This window comes from Corylus avellana, chromosome ca6, assembly GCF_901000735.1.
Source record: "Corylus avellana chromosome ca6, CavTom2PMs-1.0".
Classification (NCBI taxonomy): Eukaryota; Viridiplantae; Streptophyta; class Magnoliopsida; order Fagales; family Betulaceae; genus Corylus; species Corylus avellana.
In genome coordinates this window covers 10,544,138-10,568,686 of record NC_081546.1, presented here as the reverse complement: position 1 = coordinate 10,568,686, position 24,549 = coordinate 10,544,138, and the positions used below count along the sequence as shown (strand labels likewise).

The 24,549-nt window shown below is 37.1% G+C and overlaps 2 protein-coding genes across 2 annotated transcripts; one reads left to right on the top strand and one right to left on the bottom strand.

The window, feature by feature from the left end:
* Window positions 1–280: 280 nt before the first annotated feature.
* LOC132185791 (glutamate receptor 2.8-like) lies at window positions 281–20,267 on the top strand. The gene is made up of 5 exons (XM_059599583.1): window positions 281–551; window positions 7,214–8,550; window positions 8,636–8,948; window positions 18,787–19,193; window positions 19,617–20,267. The coding sequence occupies exons 1-5, from the start codon at window positions 281–283 to the stop codon at window positions 20,235–20,237; spliced, it is 2,949 nt and encodes a 982-aa protein (XP_059455566.1). The 3' UTR covers window positions 20,238–20,267.
* Window positions 20,268–21,108: 841 nt separating this feature from the next.
* Window positions 21,109–23,667, bottom strand: LOC132185159 (uncharacterized). The gene is made up of 3 exons (XM_059598970.1): window positions 23,605–23,667; window positions 22,944–23,152; window positions 21,109–22,495 (listed from the first exon to the last, which is right to left on the bottom strand). Exons 1-3 carry the CDS (start codon window positions 23,665–23,667, stop codon window positions 21,109–21,111), a joined length of 1,659 nt encoding a protein of 552 aa, XP_059454953.1.
* Between the last annotated feature and the right edge of the window lie 882 nt (window positions 23,668–24,549).

The window sequence follows — 24,549 nt, the reverse complement described above, 5'->3', positions numbered from 1 at the left end:
GGCTCCCACCGTAACATTATTGCCTTGACTTCAACTGAAATTATATGATTTGAATCTTCTCACGCCACTTAGCTTGATTATTTCTTGTATTCTTGCAACTTGTTATTTTTGGTAATCGCATAGAGTTTCTCTACAACCACTGTCATTTTAGCATTCTATTAATTTCTAGAAGCTGGTTTCGTCCATCTTATTCGCTTACTACTATCGCACCATATATATATATATATTTTATAAATACGATCGAGTTCTCTTCTGACTTCCAGGATATTCAAACATAATCATGAAGATGAATAGTACCAGATTTGGTTTTTCTCTTTTCTTCTTCTTCATTATTGTTTCTGAAAGGATGTTTTTGGGCAAGGCACAAAACACGACAGTCCCAGTTGATGTGGGTGTGGTTCTTGACATGGATACATGGAATGGGAAGATGGGGTGGAGTTGCATAAATATGGCTCTTTCTGACTTCTATGCTTCTCATGCTTATTACAAGACAAGGCTGAGGCTTAACGCCAGGGACTCCAAAAGCGATGTTGTTCAAGCAGCTGCCGCAGGTTCTCTCTCTCTCTCTCTCTGTGTTTTATTTATCATTTCCTCATAGCAGTTAATTATAAGGTGATTATACGTAGCAAAGGACAGCTTTTATTTTCGTTTTTTCATTCATTTCCTCCAATATTTTCTTCTTAAGGGATTAAAACGCTTTGTGGTTATTGTAAGAAATTCCATTAAAGTATGTCCCTTATGTCACATATAATATTATTGTATTAAGGTATTTAGTAATTTATTCCAATTAAAGCTTATTGTGTGAAATCAAATATTCTGAATTAAATTGCTGATTTAATTCTTGTGGAACAAGTATTTGATTTCATTACAGATTTTATTTTATGGAATCAATTAGCTGTATTTATTTAATTTTTATTCCTTAATGGGAGGAATAATTAAGGTAACAACTATTATTGAGGGTCCCTGACTTACCTATAAATAAGACCTGTGTATTCCATCAATTGGCACTCACTAGTAGGCATAGGTCAGAAGAACTTCTCAATAAATTGTTTAGTTTTTTAGTTTGGTTGCTGTAAAGTTGTTTGTCAAGCTGCTTGAGCAAAGCGATGGCCGGAGGTACATATATATATATATATATATATTAAATTATTTTTGCTACTAATTATATTGTTAATTAGCATTTAATATATTAAATTCTTACAGTTATAGCAATTCATTAGTGTTAGATTCTCTCTTGAAATTGATAGCACTGCACTAGATTTCGTTACTTATTCAATTTCAATGAGTGAATTTGCAAGTTCAACCAACTCATTTTCATAATCTCAAGCGGATGAATAAAAGTCTTACATTTGAGTAATCATCATACACAAATACCATCCACATTATCTATTGAATTCTATTTATGACTCATTTTTTCTTACTGGCCCTTGAGGAGCTTCTTTCTATTTCTTATTTCATATATTTTTAAAAAATAAAAAACAAAAAATGCCTATAGCTAGCCTTCATGCTTACCATGGACGAACACTGCATATTTTCACATTGGTAATGGGGAACATCTGAACATATATAGAAAGAGAAAACTAAAGTATGTATGAAAAAGGCTTTGCTACTTCTAAGTGATTCAAATTGTATATGGTGGTAAGGCTTATTTATAATGCATATATATAATCTGACAATACAACATACAATATATATATATATATATAGCTTAATACAATGTATATATAGCTAGAGTGTAAACAAAGGTTTTAAAGGACTAATATTAAAATGGCATTTTTAGGGGGGTCATTTTAATTGCATTGTTATTTTTATGTGCCGATGAATTTGTCATATGTCAAACTCAAAATAGGCATGGTGCATCATCCTAAGTACTAATCACTAAACATCTGTCAAGTATTGGTAAGATATCTATAAATAAATTCAGATTAAACCTTAATCATCAAATGTATACTTCTACATTAAAAATATGGAATCCCTTATCCGCAACATAACTCCAGCTCTAGCTTCCCTTAGAAAAAATATGCAAGATTTTGTTAAGTGCTTCATTAATGTGATGAGAACTAATTAAAGAGATTAATATGGTTGATTTTCGAGGAATCCTATACCTCCTATAGTAGGATTTTCAAAGAATCTTAAATCTCCTATAGCAATTAGAGGTGCTCTCAACTCTTACAAACACAGAGTTTGAATAATTTACTTGATTGATTTCTTCTATTCATAAATAATGCAGTATTTAAAGACAATAAAAAATATTCCCACATTAGATAGGACTTCCATTTGACTCAAAAGATAAAATAGATAAATCTAATCCTACCCAAATAATTAACAAGATAAAAGAGATAAACATAACATAAGAGTCTTATACACATAACAATATTAAAATAATAAAATAACTATAAAACATTAATGAACTAAATAACCTAATAGATAATACTCGATAACAGACCCACTACCTAACAATGACTACACCTAACAGATTTTCTATTCTAATCTAATAGGATTGCTCTACTATCATATATATATATTGCCTCACTCCAACTTAGCCTACACAATGTTCCTTTCATATTCCTGCCTGAGTACCTCTCAATTTTTTTGATACGCCAACTCATGATTTTCTCCCAATTAGTTTAAAGATCATTTACTAGACATCATATCTTTTCAAAACTTCCCTGCTTATCCTCTTTCTAAACCCACATTGGAAAAACATGTGATCTCTTCCTTCCATTGTTATTTTGCAGAACACACACAACAAACAAATTTCATACATGTTTCATGATGGCTTCATTATTCCACTCTTTAATTATTTTAAGCCCCAAACCTCCTTTCTTCTTAGGAGCACATAGTACTTCCCAAGCCACATTAAAACTTCTACTCAATTGTTCTTATGATCTTTTTTAGGAAGTAAAAAGTACTTGGACCCGTAAACCTGTAAAAAGATCAATTGTTCTTATGATCTTTTGTATGTAGGCATATTCGTGCACTATTTGAGTGGTACGAGGTTCAAAGCATGAGTCCGTAGGTAAATGTTGGATGCATGCATGAATAGATGCATGATCGGATGTATGTATGCATGTATGCATGTATGTATGTATGTCTGTATGCATGTATGTTTGTACTTTGGTAAGTAGGACTTTTACTGCTCTTACGCAAGGGAGTACCGTTTGCCGGAGTGTACCCTTGTTGGCTAATGTGGTATTTTTGTGACTAAAAATATCAATTATAAAATTACCACTCGCAATAGGACGAATCTTTGTAGAATACCGCTATAGAGAGGGTGTCGAACCTCAAGGACTGCAGGGATTTTGTTATCAAATTCGAAAGATTAAAATTAATTTAATTAAAAAGATATTTGATTTGATTTTCTTTAAAACTAAAGTGCATTAAAATAAAAGAGATTTAAAATAAGAGAGAGAGTGTAGGGTATTGACTTCACCTCTATCCGCACAACAATGGCTAATCATAATTAATCCCAGAAATTCATTATGTGAAAGTTATAAATAAACAAGAAACTGCCTTATTAAAGAATAAGCATAATTTATCTTCAGTTAGCACGGATCGTCCACCTAACCACTAAGATGCGGTACGACCCGTCTTCCCTAGGTATAAATTATCAAATTCTTTAATATGATACATACAATCAATGAATAAGTATAATCCATCTTCGGTTAGCATAGACTGTCTACCTAAATTACACTAAACTAGGGTGTAGTACAATCCGTCTTCCCTAGGCATAGCCTATCAAATCCTATTGATCATATGTCAATTAAACCCATTGTATAACCATTATCCTCATAATCACAGAAAACAAGAATGATTTGAGATCAACAAAAGTAAAATACTTTCTAAGATAAGAGAAGAATTTAACAAATATTGATTTTGGAATTTAAGAACAATTGCATTTAATAATTAAGAACAGAATTAAAAGGTAGCAATTCTCATAGTTATACAATCAACATGCATAAATTGAAAATCTATCAATTAAATACAATCAAACCATTATGCTTGGATAGGGTTACATCAACACCCCACGAAGGGGTTTAACCGCTCATGATCTTCTAAGCTCCAAAGACAATTTACTGAAATTTAAACTCTATATAGCGGTGTGTCTGTTTACAATGTTTAGAGCCCTATTTATAGGGATTAGGAAAACCCTAAAAACCCTAGAAACCCTCAGAAAACCGGAGGTCAGTCTCCCAGTCCAATTGGGAGATTGAAAACCAAATTCACGCTGGAAAAGGATTGCTGCCGTGCAGTACACGCCCGAGTGCGCTCGATCCTAGATCCAGATTGCCCAGCTCTTTGCCCTTTTAAGCCCAATTTTCAATGGTTTGTCAAATAAAACCTGAAACATAAAAACAAAACAAAATCAAACAAATAACAATACTAAGGAATTAACATATGCAAATTAAGGGGCTTGAATGTGCAACATTCGGCGCTTATCATTGGTCTATGTGGAGATTTGTATATTTCTTTTCTTGCAAATCTTCGTATCTGCCCCGTTTGGGTTTGAAAGTTAGGGCGTCCATCTTTGTGTGTAGGAGGGTCTGGAGAGAGGACCTCTCAATTTTAACATGAAAGTCCGAACATTGTGAAACTGGTGTATATGGAGAGATATGCGCTGGATATGCTTTGAAGCAGTTGTCCGCCTTATGAGACCGCATATCCCTCTCTAGTCATCGAGTCTCCCTCCTTCTTTCTGGGGGTTTTTCGATTTGAGCTTGCTCTGCGAAGGCCTTCACAATTTCTTCACCATTGATGAATCTTTTGGCTCTCGCCATGAGCTCGTCTAAATCCCTCGGTGGATCACGGCTTATGTCCGCCATGAAGGGACTATGGGGCCAAATTCCTCCCATTAATACAGGATGGACTATCCTTTCATCTGGATCATCGACTGTGAGTTTTTGGCTGTTGAACCGAGCCATGTAGCTTGTCAATGACTCGTTGCTCTCCTGTTTTATGGTTAGCAAATATGCCACTGGCTTGTGCCGCCGGCGATTTCCAATGAAATGGGAGAGGAAGTTCTTATCGAGTTCGGCAAAGGCCCTTATGGACCTGGGTTACAGACTGCTGAATCAGCGTTTGACAACTCCCTTGAGGGTGAAGAGAAACGCTGGGCAAAGGATTGGGTCGGACGAGGCCTGCAACGCCATGTGAGCTCTGTATGCTTCAAGATGGTCTGCCGGGTCATGGCTCCCGTCGTTGCGATCCATGTGCAGTAATTTAAACTTGTTGGGTAAATCAACTTTTGTGATCTTCTTGGTGAATGGCAAGTCTGTCACCAAGAAGTCATCATGGCTTGCGGAGTTCGAGCCATTCAATCCCTGGGTCAGGCTGTCCAGCTTGGCTTGGAAGGTGTCCATACACGCATTTGCTGAACCATCCACTTTGGTTGCCGGTGGCTCATTAGGTCCGTTGGATGTTCCTGGATGTAGCCCGACGCCCGTCGAGTCTTACTCCGAATGCTGGTTCTCGAAGCTTCTCTACAGTAGAAGCTCCAAGGTTTCCATCATGTGCTCGTTCTAGACCTTTAAGGTCCCTAGACACCTGCTATTTGGCAAGTGTGAATCAAAGACAAGGGGTTCGGTGGGAGTTTCCTCAATTTCATGGTTGCTGGCGTCATGTTGATTGATGTTTTCGAGCTGGACAGGTCATATTGGGATTTTCAATTTGGCCTTGAGAGCTTATGGCTACCATTCGTTACTTTTGTCTTGTTTGAACTTTGGATCGTCTATATGATCATCGTTCCCATAGACGGCGCCAACTGTTGAGACAGTTGTCAACCCTGGTAGCAATTTGATTCCAAAGCCTGCAAAGAGCAAAATGGATCAGCAGTGGAAGGCCACGAAGTAGGGGGTGTGGTGGCCGTTCCACCTTTGATGCCTAAGTTAGAATTTGAGTCAAATAAGAGTGATAAAATAATAGGCAATAATAGTTGAGGATGGTCAAAGGATAGAATTCACCGTCATTTTATTATTGTTGGGCTCCTCCTTTTATAGAGGCTGTGAGTGAGTGGGCGAGTCCTTGTGGGACTCTCACTCGACTCCCTTGATACGTGGGAGTGGTGAAGCGATTTCCTTCATGATAATCTTCGGGGTAGTTCGCCTGGTGATTTGGCATGCACCTAGACTCTTTTTAGGAGATTGAGTTTGTTATTCTCTGATTTTAGTTGTTACTCCTAGATTGGGTTGTTGGAGAATGGTTACACTTCTCTAATTATCAGGTTAGCATAAGATGGCGCATAACTGCATGATTTGGGGATGGACCAAGCGATGACACATACGTTTGGAAATGTGTGCTTGGCAGCTTAGTAGGTCGTGGCCTTTAAACCATAGTGGGCCTTTTATTTGGGCCTGCTGGAAATATTTGGTATCAACAAGTAACATATTACAATCATCTGTTGTCAATCTCTTCGATATCAGTGGAACCCTAAGTATATATCTAACTGGAAACTTCTATTCTTTGGTTTGGAAACAACCAATCAACTGCTCCTTTATGATCAACTGATCAGAAACCATTGTATAGTAAAGTGAACTTTTTCTTGGGTTTGCAGTCAACCAGATCCAAGTAATTGCTCCAACACTAATTATTCTCCAATGATCAACAAGTCATAAACCTTTTTAAAATACCTTAACTTCTATTTTAATTAGCACCTAGTAAGTTTGATCGTATGTAATGGGGGTTAAGGGAACTGCAGCTTGATGATAAGAAACATATCTCATACAAGAATCATTGTTAACTTTCCAAAAGGCCAACATTTTAAGGTCACATGATAAACCACAGAAACATCTAGTATGCTACAAAGAAATATTAAATATGCTAAAAAGACGACAATTATGCCATTTAAACATGAGTTGTACCGTGGTTATGTCAAATAGACATTCAAGCATCACATGCAAAAGAATAAAATTATAATTTGCTCACGTTTAAATTTTATAGTTTAAGATTGTTCGATAGCATGAACAATATTACATTACAATTCATCACAATTCATTTTAGGAATATTCAGTTGACTCCATATTTTATATCTATCACACATGCATCATTTCATTAAATTTCTAATATTTTTGATTGCTTATCAAAACCATTGTACTTGTGTAATTATGCAATGATGGTTACTAGATTTTAACTTCATTTCTAAAGGCCCGATGACCGATCATTTTGAGTTCAATTGGACATTTAATCATATTTCTATTTGTTTCTTAAACATGTACAGCTCTACACCTGATAAAAAATGTAGGAGTGCAAGCCATCATAGGGCCACAAAACTCGATGCAGGCCAACTTTGTCATCGATCTAGGGGGGAAAGCTCAGGTTCCCATTATATCATTCTCAGCAACAAGCTCTTCTCTTACTTCCCTTCGAAATCCATATTTTTTTCAAGTCGCTCAAAATGACTCATCTCAAGTGAAAGCTATAAGTGCAATTATTCAAGCTTTTGGATGGAGAAAAGTTGTGCCAATCTATGAAGACAATAGTTATGGGGAAGGTATAATACCCTACTTGATTGACGCCTTGCAAGAGATTGATGCCCGTATCCCTTACCGAAGTGTCATTCCTCCATTGGCCACGGATGACCAAATTGGTCAAGAACTTTACAAGTTGATGACAATGCAAACAAGAGTCTTCGTTGTGCACATGTCACGCAATCTTAGTTCTCAACTTTTCACCAAAGCAAAAGAGATTGGAATGATGAGAGAAGGTTATGTTTGGATCATTACCAATGGGATAGCCAATTCATTTACTTCCATAGAACCTTCAATTCTAGACTCAATGCAAGGGGTATTGGGTATAAAGACTTACGTTTCAAAAACAAAAGTGCTTGAAGATTTTACAATTCGATGGAAAAGGACATTCCGACAAGACAATCCAAACTTTATCGACGCTGAATTGGATGTTGTCAGCGTATGGGCTTATGATGCTGCATCAGCACTAGCTAGGGCAGTTGAGAAAGCTGGCATCACAAATCTTGGCTTTGAAAAGACATATTCTTCAAGCAACTTAACTGATCTAGAAACTATTAGTGTCTCTCAAAATGGACCAAAACTTCGGGAAGCATTATTGGGTGTAAGATTCACAGGCCTTACAGGAGAGTTCAATCTTGTTAATGGGCAACTACAATCATCTACTTTTGAGATAATTAATGTGAATGGTAATGGAAAAAGGGGGATTGCATTCTGGACTCCAAAAAAGGGACTTATAAGGAAATTGAATTCAGCGAATAGAAGCACCTATTCCACTTCGAAGAACAATCTAGGGCCTATTATATGGCCGGGAGATTTGAGTTCTACCCCCAAAGGTTGGGATATTGCAACTAATGGGAAGAAGTTGCGAATAGGAGTTCCAATGAAGGACGGTTTTAGTGAATTTGTTAAGGTGACGCGTGATCCTAGCACTAACACAACACATGTCACTGGGTACTGCATAGACATCTTCAATGCTGTAATGGAAATATTGCCATACACTATTAGCTACGAGTTCATTCCCTTTGCAAAGCCTGATGGTAAAAGCGGCGGTACTTATAACGATTTGGTCTATGAAGTATTTCTTGGGGTGAGTAAAATTTTTTTTACTATTTTTGACAACTAAGATAAATGTTATTAATATAAATGATTGAATTAAATCATTTTCTTGACAGAACTTCGATGCTGTGGTAGGAGATACAACGATCATAGCAAACAGGTCTAACTTTGTGGACTTCACGTTGCCATACACGGAATCTGGAGTATCAATGGTTGTGCCAATCCAAGACAGAAGGCCAAAAAACGCATGGGTGTTCTTAAAGCCTTTAACTTGGGATCTCTGGATGACAAGCGGTTGTTTCTTTGTCTTCATAGGCTTTGTGGTATGGGTTCTTGAACACCGAATAAATGATGATTTTCGTGGGCCTCCCTCACATCAAATAGGGACAAGCTTATGGTATGCCTTCTCCACCATGGTTTTCGCACATCGTAAGTTCCCTTTATCATGTTCTAATTTATTTTTATATAATAATAATGAGCTATTCACATACACAATACAAGTCCTATGCACAATATACCATATTTTAGACACTTGTATGCCTATTATGGCTCTAAAAAAATCTTTCATAGAAACTAGAAAGTATAGAATTTCCATTCTTCTATAATAATTTACAACTAACCCAACCTATTTAATTGCTTGCTACTTGGCAATGTGTGTGTGTTTGTGTGTGTATTGCTTAGTACATTCTCTCTTATCATTTGTCAAAGCAAATAATAGTTTTATAATAGCCAGGATATTAGATTTACTAATATAAATTCTTAGGATGAGTACATAGGGAATAAAAGTCAATTAAGAGTTTAATAGTGTTGAATCAAATGTGGATAGAGTTGATAAGGACAATAGGTATGATAAAATAAGAAATTTCTATTAGAAAATCACTAGCACATAGGAATGACACAAGTGTATTCACATTCACACCAAACAAAACCAAAAAAAAAAAAAAAAAAAAAAAAAATCTCAATTACTAGTACAAACTTTTTCTCTCTTAGGATGCAACACACACAACACCCTTTCTCTTTGAGTTGTGAGACACACAATATTCATGACCGACACATAATTGACGCACTTTCTCTCATACTATGATACATACAACACAAACATAGACAAAGTACACGCACACAACACCCATCATGCATTAATGGAAACACACTGTTTTTTGAGCTATGTTTTTTGCACACAGTAACACACATAGCCCATGCCTCTCTCTCTGTGTATATATATATACATATTAGCCAAATTTTCTACTATTCCCAAATTGTCCTTGAGTCGACTTAGTGAGCTAGCCACGAGCTGGTAGGAAGAGACGTGAGAGAGAGAAGGAAATAAAGAGATTGGTAAAGGCAAGTTGTTGGAGTAGCAAGATGTGAAGAAAAGCAACAGAAGAAAAATTTGTAAAAAAAGAGCAAGATGGAGAAGGAAAGAAAACTAATTGGAGAGGAAGCGCGGTCATACTTAGCAATGAGATGTGGTTGCTTGAGCAGAGAGACCATGGAGAAAAAATTTTGGAGAGAGAAAGCCAATGGTGAGATAAGCAGTGCTACCATTGTTCAACACTCCCCCTCAACACCATCCCTCCTTGATTTAATAATTCATGTAGGAAAACATTTTTCACATCCATTTTCTATAGCTTCTATAATCTACTAGCTAACAATACTAGCAAAACAAATTGTAGTAATCTTGGTCACAAGGCTAAAGGTTTCATCATAATTCAATCCATACTATTTATAGAATCCCAAAGCCATTAGCAACGTACGCCTTATACTTTTACTAAATCCATGTAGACAAATCTTCACTTTATCAACCCATTGGCAAGAAATGGGTGTAACATTCTTTGATTTTGGAACTATATCCCAAATATGGTTATCTTTCATGCAAATACTTATTTTTTCATTACTTTCCTCCATGTTGTGTTTATAGGTTTTGCTTCAAATGTAGTCGGCTCTCCCTCTTTTTATTCTTCAATACTATAATGTATGACATCTACTAGTGTTCTATGCACACCAATCTTCCATGGGCTTTTTGCTCTTTCTGACTTTCTCTCTTGCTATATTTCACCAATTAATGGTATATGTTCTTCTATGGTTTTAAGACATGATTGCATGCTATCTTTTGGTTCCCCCAAATGATTTTTACTTATCTGATTGGAGCTCACCTCAATGTCAATGATCCACTTTGCCATATTAATTGACTACTTGGGTTTGGTCACCGCCAATGGTATTTCCTCTAACTTAACAACAGTAGCACTTGTTGTGATTTCATCAATGACAAATTGTTGTTTGATAGCTTCCTAGTTGATATCTAATCCTTCTCATGAGCACAAATCAGCCTCAAAATACATGTCTTGGAGATTATTTGATGTCACTAGGTTTTCTTCTTCTAAAATGTCTTAAATTGACCGTCTCGAGGATAGTGCCATTTTTTACCACAGTTAAAGAATTAAATATTTTGATTCAAATATTTAGTTTTTCTTGAACATTGATCATCTCTTTTCTGACCATTTTGAGCTCCCCCTGATTGAAAACTCATTCTTTGTACACCTTTTTTTTTTTTTTTTTTTTTTTTTTTTTTTTCTTAAATATGGTGCATTTCTATCATTTGAGTAGAGTTGTCATGTTACCACCAAAAAGTCTCTTTCGTTTTTCTTCAATGAGACCCAAGTTTTTTTGTTGGTTAATAAATTTCCCTTCTCTACAAGAGAAGGATGGGTTCTCCAACCTTAAACGACTATTATAAGTCCTCCACATTCATGACAACTCCTGCATAATCATCCTTATATGTTTTTCATTAATTTTAATAGTTGGATCAAATTCACATTTTTGACAGCAAAAATATTTTACCTTTGTAAAATACAAATTAATTGTGAGCTCTCATTGGGTCGTGGATATTATCTTGTTCTCAAGAAGTTGAAGCTACAAATCATTTTTCTTTGAGAAGATAACGATCTAGTATATCTAATGCTTCTCTAAGTGTGGTGGCTTTTCGAATATACTTCAACATCTCCTCAACCTTTATTAATCTTAAACACAAATTTACCAGCTTTAGTCCTCCACTTCTAAAGCCTCTCAAACATTTTCCGTAGGAGGTGGTGTAGTGCCACAACCACCAATAATCTCCTAAAGATCTTGCCCCTGCAAATATGACTTCCTAGAGAATATCACTCAAAACTCAAAGCTCCAATATATGCAATTCTTAGTTTCTTACTCTCAAACAAGTGGCAACCCGCTTGTTTATCTCTCTTGTTTTATCTCTCAAAACCAAGAAGAAAAACCACACTTTCCCGTGCTACTCTGATTGAAGCTATGTTGCTTGGATTTCAACAATCAACAAAAGTTTTTGTATATACTGTGACAAAGTCGATTGCAACATGGGAAAACCGTAGGTCTTCATACTCCTACTATAAGTTGTTTAAGGTGTCCAAATATTAGATAGACTTGGGGACAAATTGAAAACCAATAGAAGACTAAGTTGGCTAACAAAACACTCTCCTACTTGGAGAATAAAGCAAGTCAGTCATAGAGTTCTCCTTTGGAGAATAGAAAAACCAAGCACCAAGACCCAGACACTAATAGATGGGTTGAAAGACACCCACATCAACAATCTTCACCTTGACTTGAAACTCATTTAAGTCTAACAATATGAATCTCCACCTTAATTTGAATTCCATCAAGTCCTTAACAATACGAATCTCAGTATGCCTCCACCCATTGCCCCCAAGGACAATCATAATCCACAATTGCCACTCAAGTCCAAGCATCTCTTGAACTTGAGCATAGAACCTAAGCTAGACATACCACCATGCTTTCCTACTAGTCTCGTCAGCCATAAAGCTTTATGTGATGACTTTTTCTTCATGTAGACTCATCTGTACCCTTTAGCCTTCTTTTTTCCTCTAGGCAATTATGCCAATTCCCAAGCTTTACTTCTTTGTAGCGATTTCACCTCTTTCGGCATACCATCTTGAATAGACAATGGATCTCCACTACCAGCTATCAAAGCAAAAGAAACAATATCCTCAAAGTCATACCTCTCTAATGCTTTTCAATCACATTTCTTTCTGCCTCTTGCTAAAGAATAAGACTCTTCTCAATGCGGTGAGTCTCTTGAAGATTCTTCGTCATCACATTCTTCTATGAGTGAAGGTTATTCATCAAGCTCCAGCTCCAAGAACTGTTTCTCTTTCTAGCTATCAGTCAATGTTTCATCCTCATGATCCTTATTGTGAACTATACCTTCAAAAAGCTCATCTAAGTTTACAAACTCAAACTTTGTAGGCTTTAGCTCTGTAATATTAGGTTCTGCACTTGACCTATCCTTGTACACAATACAATCATTAAAAATCATTTTTCGACTTCTAATGATCTTCCGGTTTTGATCGTCCCAAAACCGATAATCAAAGGCCTTATCTTCATATCCATTGAAGAAACATTCTCTAGACTTAGCATCTAGTTTACTATGAGCATCAGAACCAATGTGAACATATGATACACAACCAAAAACTCTCAAATAACAAAGGTTTACCCCCTTTCCATTCAAAACTTCTTCCAATAATCTTTGGCTTAGAGGTACGAAAGGCCCCCTATTTATCAAGTATGATATCATGCCAAAAAGTTTATTGGCAACCCAACATGCAATCTCATACTCCTAGCACACTCATTGAGGCTCTTGTTCATGCGCTCAGCCACACCATTAAACTGTGGTGTTCCTAGGATAGTCTTTTCCATCATAATCCCATTTGTGGCACAAAAGTCTTTAAACCTTCTATTTGCCTTCTACTTCTTAAAAGTCACAAATGCATCATATTTAGTTTTCAAAAAATAGACCCATATTTTGTGGCTTGTGATGTAATACCGCAAGCCTCCAAGAGATGCCACTGGGGAGGGACCCGATTCACAAGTCCATGCGTACCAGCTCTGGCTTTCTAGGTTTCAGTGCTCTACCAACCTTCATGAAACTCACCCTTTTCTGCTTCCCTAGGACGCAGCATTTACATAAATCAGATTCAACTGATTTCAGTTCTTGTAGCTTCCCCTTTGTCAAAAGTACCTTCATCCCCTTCTTGCTCACATGCCCAAGCCTTAGGTAGCTGCTATAGCTTTGAGTCAGCAATTGTACCCCTACTGTTCATGGTCATATAAAGAGTACATGTCTTATAACCACGACCCAGAATCCTGGCTCCAGTACTGCCCTTCCACTTTCCACCGTGGAAATTAATTAAATGCCCTTCCTTATCAAGTTGTCCTACTAAAATCATATTCTTCTATAGTTCTAGAACATGCCTAACTTTCTACAACTTCCATACTGAGTCACTACGAACTCTAATGTGAACATCACCCATGCTTACAATATCCAATGTCACTCCATCAGCCAAATACACTGTCTCAAAATCTCCACCAACATAATTCTCGAGAATTTCACACCTCGCTTTGGTATGAAAAGAGGCTCCTAAGTCCAAGACCTAAGAATCAAGAGGACTATCGACAGAGAGAAGTAGGGCATCCTGCACTCCATTTCTCTACACTTGTAGAGTCGTTCTCAGCCTCCTTCCTCAGTTCCCTACAATTCTTCTTGTAGTGGCCAGTCTTGACACAATTCTAACATTTGGGTTTCTATCCGAATCTGGATTTATTTATCCTTTTCCTAAATTGTGATCTTCCTTGACCAAATTTTCTATTGGAACTAGTGGCTCATATTAATACCAGTGGAAGGCCAAGTAGACAAGAGCAGAGTAAACGTCGCGATAGCCACGGGACCATAGTGAACACCGTGATAGCGACGTTCACGGAGAGTGAGTAAGTGGGTATTCAAGAAAAGGAAAGCAGTATAAAAAAAAATTGGAGAAAAGTTCAAGGCTCGCCTAGTAGCAAAGGGTTATTCGCAGCAAAAGAAGGTTGATTATGAGGAAACATTTGACCCAGTGGTCAGACTTACTTCCATCAAAGCGGTCTTGGCGTTGGTTACTCATTATGACATGGCATTGGAGCAGATCGATGTGAAGACAGCTTTTCTCCTTGGTGACTTGGAGGAGCAAATTTACATGGAGCAGCGAGAAGGGTTCAATCAACTTGAATATGAGCACTTGGTCTGTAAATTGAAGAAATCGCTTTATGGGCTGAAGCAGTCTCCAAGGTAGTGGTATAAGCGGTTTGACTCCTACATGATCAGAATTGGCTACAGGAGATATAAGTATGATTGTTGTGTTTATATGAGGAGCCTTGATGATGGCTCAATTATTTTTCTGTTACTTTACGTGGATGATATGCTTACTGCATCAAAGAGTATATTGGAGGTCAACACGCTGAAGGTTTTGTTGAGTAGAGAATTTGACATGAAGGATTTGGGTGCAACCAAGAAGATTCTTGGGATGGAGATTCGCAAGGACAAGGATGCCAAGAGATTGTGGTTATCTTAGGCCAGCTATGTAAAGAAGCTGTTGGAAAGGTTTTGCATGGAGAATGCGAAATCGGTGAGTACACCTTTGGCAAATCACTTCCGTTTGTCTACCTCACAGTGTCCAAAGACAGTTGAAGAAACCGAAGACATGTCTAAGGTCCCATATGACAGTGCAGTGGGGTGTCTAATATATGCTATGTAATGTACCAAGTCAGATTTGGCCCATTCAGTCAGTTTGGTGAGCAAGTACATGGCAAATCCAAGGAGACAACATTGGGATGCAGTTAAATGGATTTTTAAATACTTGAAAGGTACTACAGACTACGGCATCCCTTTTGTCAGACAGAAGAATAAATTGTTAATTGTGGGAAATGTGGATGCAGATTATGCAAGGGACTTGGATGACAGGAGGTCGACCACGGGTTATGTGTTCACTCTTACAGGAGGATCCATATGTTGGAAGTCTATGATCTAGTACACAATTGCGATGTCCACGACTGAGGAAGAGTACATGGCGGTGGCTGGGTATTCAACAAGGAGGAGTTTCGTTACATTGTGACAACTAGAGTGCCATTTATTCGGCAAAGAACCAAGTGTATCATGCCAGAACCAATTACATTGATGCCAAGTTTCATAAGATCAAGGAATTGGTTACTACAGGTGAATTGTTATTTGACAACATTCACACTTCTGAGAATGCAGCGGACATGTTGACGAAGCCTGTTACTGTAGATAAGTTCAAGCATTGCTTGGACTTGACAATTGCCTCCAGGTGCTAGAAAGGAGAAAAGAGAGGCGGCGGCATCCCCAAATCTATCAGTTCCAGGGGAATCCAAATGATTATCTTCTCATAGGTGAATATTCGCCAAAGTGGAGATTGTTGGAACTAGTGGCTCATATTAACACTAGTGGAAGGCCAACTAGACCGGAGCAGAGTGAACGTCACAATAGCAATGTTCACAGTACAAGGTATTTTGGGAATTTCCAAAATACATCTGTATAGTTAGGGTTTAGGGTTTTCCTATGATGTAACCCTGATCATTAATCGCAAAATACAGCCGTACTCTCTGTAGACATAGGCATATTGCCGAATTACGTTAAATCGGTGTCTCAACTCTCTCTTAATCTCTCTCTTTTTGATTCTATATTGTTCATCATTGTTGTGCACGGTAACAACAATTTCTATCTTGTCCTCTGCCCTGAGTTTCAAGGTTTAAGGCATCGCCAAAACTTAAGGCTTCACCCAGATCTCTTCTGTGAACCTCTTGACTAAGAATCAAATCCTAATGTCCTTATATTCGAGTTTACTCTTCCCATTTTAATGGCATCCCAACTGTTTGGCAAAGATGCCAGAACAATCAATGCTTCCCACCAAGGACAATTGATTTGTGATTGTATTGAACTCGTCCATATGCTGTGCTACCGGAATACCTTCAGCCATCTTTAAATTGAACAACTTCTTCATCATATGCACCTTATTGTTAGCAAACGGTTTTTTATATATACTTGAAAAAGTCGTCATTAGACCAGCCGTGGTTTTCTCCTTCACAACATTGTGTGGAACTGATCTTGACAGTGCTAACCGGACAACTCTTAGCACCCATCGATCAAGTAGGGCCTATTCGTCATCATCCATACTGTTAGTTTGCTCCCATAAAAAAGGCAGATGTAATTTCCTCCCATACAGATAATCTTCAATCTGCATCTTCCAATACTCGAAATCTGTCATTGAACTTTTCAATTCCTATCTTTCCTTCTTCACTTACTATCACTCTTACTCAAACCAAAAGCTCTAATACGAGTAGCTAGGAAATTTATCATAGTTCTCAAGGCCCGTGAGATGTGAAAAATAAGAAGAAAGCAAAAAATCAATCACACACGACACCAATATTTAAGTGATTTGACTTAACAAGCGTACATCCACTGGCGGAGATGACCTGGAGCAAATTTACTATTAAAAGATGGAGTACAAAGAGTAACAGGGAGAATATCACTCAGAACCCAAAGCTCCAATACGTCCAATTTTCACTCTCGCACAAGTGTTAGCCCCCTTGTTGTTCTTTCTTGTTTTATCTCTCAACACCAAGAAGAAAAACCACACTTTGCTGCACTACTATAATTGAAGCTATGCAGCTTGGCTTTTAGCAATCAACCAAAGCCTATATATATATAGTATGACAAAGTCAGTTGCAACATGGGAAAACCGTAGGTCTTCATACTCCTACTATAAGTTGGTTAAGGAGTCCAAATATTAGTCAAACTTGGAGACAAATCCAAAACCCAATAGGAGAATCTGTCGGTTAAAAGCAAATCAGTCATAGAGTTCTCCTTCGGAGAATAGAAAAACCAAGTACCGTGGCCACACACTAATAGATGGGTTGAAAGACACCCACGTCAACACAATGTTGCTCGTTTTCATCTAACTCCCATAGTACTTGACTGTGCTTAAACAAAAATTTTATGGACATAACTTTAAATCCAATCCCTAACCATCTGGCTCTGATATGAAATTATTGAAATAAATAGGGAAAGACCATACAGGGGTAACACAAATATATATATATATTAAAAGCTCATTAGTACAAAAGGATGATATAAGTCTATCACAACAAACACAAAAAAACACTTCTTAATTATAAGCACACACTTTTTCTCTCTTAGGTTATAACACAAAACCTTGTCTCTAGTAATGGCATACATAATACTCACAATTGACATACATCACAAACACTTTCTCTCGTACTGTGATACACATACTCAAACACTCTCATGGTACTCAGCCATTCACCACACCTCTCTCCACTCATCCATTCATACATACAACACCAATTATGTCCTAAATAGTACACTATTTTTCTTGAGCTATGTTTTTTCGCACAGCTCCTTAAATACTATATTTTTGTTGACTTTTTTTCAATTTATTGTCCTTGAGTTAGCTTGGTAAGATAGTAGAGAAAAATGTTGGAAAGCAATAGGGTAAAGCAAGTGGTGGAAGGCGGAAAAACTTGAAGCAAAGCAGTGGAAGAACAATATGGAGTAAGAAAAGCATAGTAGAAAAGTAACGCAAACTGATTAGAAGGGAAGGACAGTGGACAATAATTCTAGTTATTAAGTTAATTGAGGTTTGCATACTTCACTTAATGGACAATAATTCTAATCATTACAAATAAAGACTCCTACTTTTTAATGGATAAGAAAACCTAAATCCTTAATAGTAGAGATAACAATAATGTTTCTAAACAAAAACTTGTAATTTACGCCTAAACTACCTAAATTTGTATCACTCCCACCCATAACTCCGACCTTGCCCTTAAGTATAATCAAGAACAAATTCTAAAAAGTTCTCTTCTAGTGCCTAATATGGTCCACAAATTGCATGTCAACTGGTAATGAAGTTATAATGCTTCACACATTGCCCCTAAACAAATTGCCCTTAAGTAAATAGTGTTATATTACTTATGTAAATGTGAGATCAAGTCACTACATCATATGTTTTAGATTTTGAAGACTAGTTAACAGATAGACGATTGCTTTGTTTGTTAGGGGGAGTATGCTTGAGGAGATTTGGAATTAAATAGTTTGTAATAATAAAATTTTGAGTACTTAATTGTTATTATTGACTCTTGAGAGAATTAGTTGAAGTTTTGTAGATCTAACTATTATTGTAATGGATTAATATCGATATTTTTGGTTGTCGAATTATTTCTCTTGATTTTAAAGTGAGGCCGAAGCTCTACAAGTTTCGACCTTTGTCACGTGCCTGCCTCATATAGTTAGGTTTTTTGCATGACAAGTATACATGAATTAGATGCATTTGAAATTTCATACAGATGCAAATATGCTCTTTCCTAAAACCCTTTTGAATTTAATTTACAGGGGAGACAGTGTTAAGTAATTGCGCTAGATTTGTGGTGATTGTATGGGTTTTTGTTGTGCTCATACTCACTCAAAGCTATACTGCGAGTTTGACATCACTCTTAACAGTTCAACAACTACAACCAACTGTTACTAATGTCAACCAGCTTATTAAGAATGGGGAGTATGTTGGATACCAACGAGGTTCTTTTTTTTTCGGAATCTTAAAGGAAATGAAGTTTGACACAAGCAAGTTGAAGGAATATAATTCTACAGAAGAATGTGATGAACTTTTGTCCAAAGGAAGTGCAAATGGCGGTATAGCTGCTGCTTTTGATGAAATCCCCTACATGAAGCTTTTCCTAGGAGAATATTGCTCAAAGTATACCATGGTTGCATCGATATACAAAACTGATGGCTTTGGCTTTGTAAGCTCTCTCGCTTCTTGTGTGTGTGTGTTTGTGTATTTGTATCTTGTTGTTTTCTTTTGTTCGGTACTTTATTTGTTGCTTGTTGTGAACTTTCTCATCTATTAAAAACAAAACAAAACAAAAAAAAAATGATAAGAGTTGGCTGGTTCTATTCCTGGTAATAACTAATCGGTTGATTTTGAAGTCCTATAAATCCATGTAGAAAAACGATTAAGACCTAGAATTTTGAGTTTCTTCATTTGTTAATACTTTTTAATACCTTTGTTTTTTGTGTTGAAAATATGCTTTGATGTCTGATAAAGGTCAAAGTAATTTTTAATGTTTAATATACAAAAGTGATGGCTTTGCTTTTGTAAGCTCTATCATTTCTTATATGTAGAGATTTTTTTTTTTTTTTAATTTTTTTTTTATGACTTGCAGGTTTTCCCAATAGGTTCCCCTTTTGTAGGTGATGTTTCAAGGGCAATCTTAAATGTAACTGAAGGAGAGAAAATGAAAGAGATTGAAAAGGCATGGCTAGGGACAGAATCCAATTGTCCAGATTCTAGCACCCAGTTTTCTTCTAATAGTCTCAGCCTCGCTAGCTTTTGGGGCCTATTCCTCATTGCCGGTGTTTCTTCCTCATCAGCCCTAATCTTCTCCGTGTGCATGTTCCTTTACAAGGAGAGGCCACAAATCTTGATACATTTTGATTCAGAAGGCTCATTAAGGAGAAGAATTCAACATACATTGAGAATCTTCGACAGGAAAGACCTCACCTCACATACTTTTAGAAGGAGAGCACTTGAAGACAAAAATGGCATTGATGTGGGGACAAGTGAGCCTTCGCCAAACATTAATTTCCCACCAACTCCATCAAGCCATTCGACACAAGAGGAATCCCACTTTGCTTTTATGGGACATCCTGGAACGCCTTCTAGAGAATATGTTGATCTTAGTCCAAACGGTCAAGTGTCTCAAGCAACAGCAGTTATTAAGATAATTTTCCACCCAAATCAAGACAGACCAAGAACCCCAGAAGTAGATCATCAAAGTAGTTAATAGTCATTTTCACTCTAACATTATAATGACAAAGCCATCTTGTCGTACGTATATAAATTTTGTTTTAAATGTATTAATTGTAAGTAATTGTAGCTTTGACTTCCAATCAGTTGTATAATGTTGATATAACTATTTAATTACCCTATTGTTTCCTGCATAGAATTAGAAGGAACCTTATCTGTTTGGGTATTGGCAATGACAATATAATAGGAAACCTTTACTGCTAAGATATCCAATCATCATTGATGCCAGCATATTTTCATAAAATTAACACTTTATGCCTTTTTTTTGTTTGATGAATAAGTATTTCATTAAACCAAAGCTCAAAATAGAGCAACTCCACAGCACAGATACAACTCCTTCCAAAGTCAGGGGACACAACCCCTTACAAAGAAGACAGAGGAAACAACCCCTCACAAAGCAAAAAACAGGGGAAACAACCTACAAATCAAAATTACAAAGAATAGTACCAGGTAAATTCCACAAAGAGCACAACAAAAGGTTTTCCTTAGATATGGGAAAACCTCTTTTCACAGCAATCCTTGACCTGACTTCCCAGAAAACTTGCTTCAACAATTGCTCTTCAGTTTTGGGAACACCATCATGTTTAATCTCATTTTTGGTACGCCAAAGGTTATAAACCACAAAACCAAGAACCACCCGACATAACAAGCAATTAAGAGATTTATTCCCCCAGCAATTACACCCTAACTGCACAAGATGATCCCAGATAACAGGAGGCCTATCCACCCTGCAACGAACCATGCAATATTTCCATATTCTATAACTAAAACTGCATTCAAAGAAGATGTGATCACGAGTTTCAATTTGACTATGACAAAAACAAGCATTGAACATCACCCTTATAACCTCATTTAAGTAATCTTTCACCTGTAAGAAGCCTATTTTTCATTGCAAGCCACAAGATAAAGGCCTGTTTAGGGATAGCAAGGGGGAACCAGATCAATTTCCACCAAATAACCTCTGCATTCTTCTTTCTAAGAGCTTCCCAAGTTTCTACACTAACATAGACATCCTTCTTAGAACCAAGCCAAATAGGTTTATCACACTGGCCCAAGCAAACTTCAGAAAGCCTAGCTTGAATGTCAACTAAAGCTTCTGATCTTGCAGGTCTCCAAAACCAATCTCCATTGCAGATAACAGAAGACAGTTTAGCTTCAATATTACTTTTAGTATCATAAACAACCCTAAAGCCATACTGCTCAATTAATATTCCTGCAGGATGCCACAAATCCAGCCACATATGAATATTATCTCCATTCCCAACCTCAAAATTTAAGAATCTTTTGGCAATATCTCTCAGCTTCAAAATTTTCCTCCAACTCCAAGAACAGTTCTGAGAAATTCCTACACTCCAGAAACTCTTTCTCTTCAAAAGATTTTCTCTTACCCATGCAACCCAAATGGAACCAGACCTAGCAAAAATGTTCCAAATATGCCTAAGCATAGATGTTTGATTCCAAACTTCAAGTCTCTTCAACCCCAAACCTCCCCCCTTCTTAGGAAAACAAAGATCAGACCAAGCAACCTTAGCCTTAGCTACACCTTCCTCTTTCCCATTCCAAAGAAACCTATTGAATTTCTGTTCAATAGCTCTAATAATCTTTTTGGGAAGAATGAAAATACCCATCCAATACACTTGTAAATTGTAAAGAACAGAAGATAACAACTGGAGCCTGCCTGCATAAGAGAGATTTTTGGAAAGCCAAGAATCTATTCGACCAGAAATTATGCTAAGTAAAGCTCCACAATCAGCTGAAGAAAGTCTAGAAGAAATAAGAGGAACTCCAAGGTACCCCACAGGGAGATGACCTTCTTTCATCCTTAAATCATCCAAAAGAACATGCTTCAATCTATCTGAAATTCTAGAACAATAAAATGAACTTTTTGAAGGGTTAGCTTTCAAACCAGACAAATTCTCAAACTCAAGCAAAGCAGCCTCAATAACTCTTATAGAGCTCAAACTAGCTACTGAAAAGATCAAGAGATCATCTGCAAAATACAAATGAGTAAGCCTCATTCTCACACATTTAGGATGAAATTTAAAACCACCATTACCACTAGTGTGATCAGCCATAATCGTAGAAAAAACCTCCATAGCAAGAACAAACAAGTAAGGAGATATAGGATCACCCTGCCTCAGCCCCTTTTTATCTTCAAAATAGCCAACCAAAGTACCATTAATACAAACAGAAAACTTAGGAGATGTGATACACTCCCTAATCCAACTCAAAAACCTATTAGGAAAGCCAAAGCAATGAAGACAATGAAGCATAAAATCCCAATTCACAGAATCATATGCTTTCATAAGGTCTATTTTTAAAGTGCATCTAGGATTCCCTTTTTTCTTATGATAACCCCTCACAAGTTCCTGAGCCAATAAAATATTCTCAGAAATACTCCTAGAAGGAATGAAAGCAGATTGGTTCATCCTCACCAAATCACCCAAAAAAGGCAACATTCAGTTAGACAGAATCTTTGTGATGCATTTATATATAACATTACAGCAAGCAATAGGCCTAAAGTCTCCCATAGCAGATGGATTAACCTTCTTAGGCATTAAAGATAGAATAGTAGCATTCACTTCCTTTAGCTATAAACCAGAAGAAAAGAAACCTTTAATGGCAGCCACTACCTCCTGTCCCACAATAGACTAAGTAGATTTAAAAAAAATCTGCAGAAAACCCATCAGGACCAGGGGCCTTGTTTGCTTTCATATGAAATAAGGTGTCTCTAATTTCTTTTGCAGTAACCTCCTTCTCCAGAATGGCTACATGTTCAAGAGATATAGCAGCAGGAATAAGTTGCCTAACTCTAGCTGCTTTTGCCTCAGTAAATTTCACTTGCTCTGTACCTAACAGATTCTTGTAAAAATCCTCAGCCACCTTCGTAATCTAATCAACATCATCTACTTTAGTGCCATGCTCATCCCATAAATAGTTAATAGTTTTCCTAGCATTTTGAACCTCTAGAGATCTATGGAAAAAACTATTATTCTGATCTCCCAATTGCAACCATTGATTCCTAGTAATGGAAACTACACTTTATGCCTTTGCTTTCACTTCCTAATTCCTAACTAAAGTTCATGGATGCCTCCCATCCTTAGCAATGGGAAAGGCTCTTGGAGAGAGACAAAACAGAATATGACATAGACCTATACAGCTTCTAAGGAGATAACTAACTATTGAGAAGAACATGATGCATATTGGTTACAAAACTTTCCTAAGGCACTTTCATTTTTATACACAAGCATTAATTTACAAGAGATATCATCATGGTAGATATTTTGCAAGACACTCTTTCAATTTTTGCAAAGTTACAGGCTTTGACACGAATGAGTCCATACCAATATACCATTTGCCAAACACTCATCTGCACTCTCTGCCAATGCATTTGTTGTCATATGCATTTCTACCAAATGTTTAGTTAATGGATGTTGAGAAGCTGCAAGTATGTTGTAAAGCAACTTTTGGTTGTCCTTTTACAAAATCATCAAAGCACCTTTCAGTTACCAAACAACTTGTAGGCAACTTATATTTTTTAAAGGCTTAATTAGTACCCTTAGTGTAGCCCATCAAACTGACCCTTATTTTTCTAGATCGCCTTTTACAGTTCATGCTTCCTACCCTTGCAAATAGAGAGTGAGAACTTTCATACTGCTGCTAGAAAAGCACTGGGAACTTATGTCAGATTTCTCCTGCCTTTGACATGTTCCTTGGGCATCTGACATGTTCCTTGCGGTTGTCTTGTCTTTGCCGCTACAGTGACTTCTCTAAATAGGATTTTGGAAGGAAGAACTTGTGTCATCTTGACACCATTCGTGTCTACAAACTGTATCTTGGTTAGCAGGGTCGTGGCAACTAGGCTATGGCTTGATGAACTCTCTGGTTGGCATAGTGTCTTTTAGAACATGCCTTCTAGCGGTGACCAAGTTGGGTCTCACGAGTCTCAACGGTATCCTAACTGGGTTCCAGAGGGTCTAGACATGGTCTGACCAGGTTCTGGCAGTACAGTGTCCCGGTCAATTCCTAGAAAATCTTGACCAGGTTTCAGCGTTGTCCTAGTCGGGTCTCAACAATGTCCCAGTCGGGTCCCAACGATATCCTGGTCAGTCCTAGCTGAATCCCGACCATGTCCCAATGTTATCCCGATCAAGCCCCAACGATATTCTGGTTGGGTCCCGGCAGTGTCCCGACCGAGTCCCGGTGGTATCCCGGTCTAAGTAAAATTAATTAGTTCCCTCTTTTTTTTTTTTTTTTTTTTGTCTTTTTTGCTTTTAGGGAGATCTCCA

Excerpts from the sequence above, each read along its gene's own strand:
- LOC132185791 (XM_059599583.1), top strand. The coding sequence starts at position 281 with ATGAAGATGAATAGTACCAGATTTGGTTTTTCTCTTTTCTTCTTCTTC. Across the intron at positions 552-7,213 it reads TGTTCAAGCAGCTGCCGCAG|CTCTACACCTGATAAAAAAT; the intron begins GTTCTCTCTCTC and ends AAACATGTACAG. Across the intron at positions 8,949-18,786 it reads CACCATGGTTTTCGCACATC|GGGAGACAGTGTTAAGTAAT; the intron begins GTAAGTTCCCTT and ends TTTAATTTACAG.
- LOC132185159 (XM_059598970.1), bottom strand. The coding sequence starts at position 23,667 with ATGCATATGACAACAAATGCATTGGCAGAGAGTGCAGATGAGTGTTTG. Across the intron at positions 23,153-23,604 it reads GTTTGGCAAATGGTATATTG|ATTACGAAGGTGGCTGAGGA; the intron begins GTATGGACTCAT and ends GATGTTGATTAG. Across the intron at positions 22,496-22,943 it reads AAGGCCCCTGGTCCTGATGG|GTTTTTGAGTTGGATTAGGG; the intron begins GTTTTCTGCAGA and ends CTTTCCTAATAG.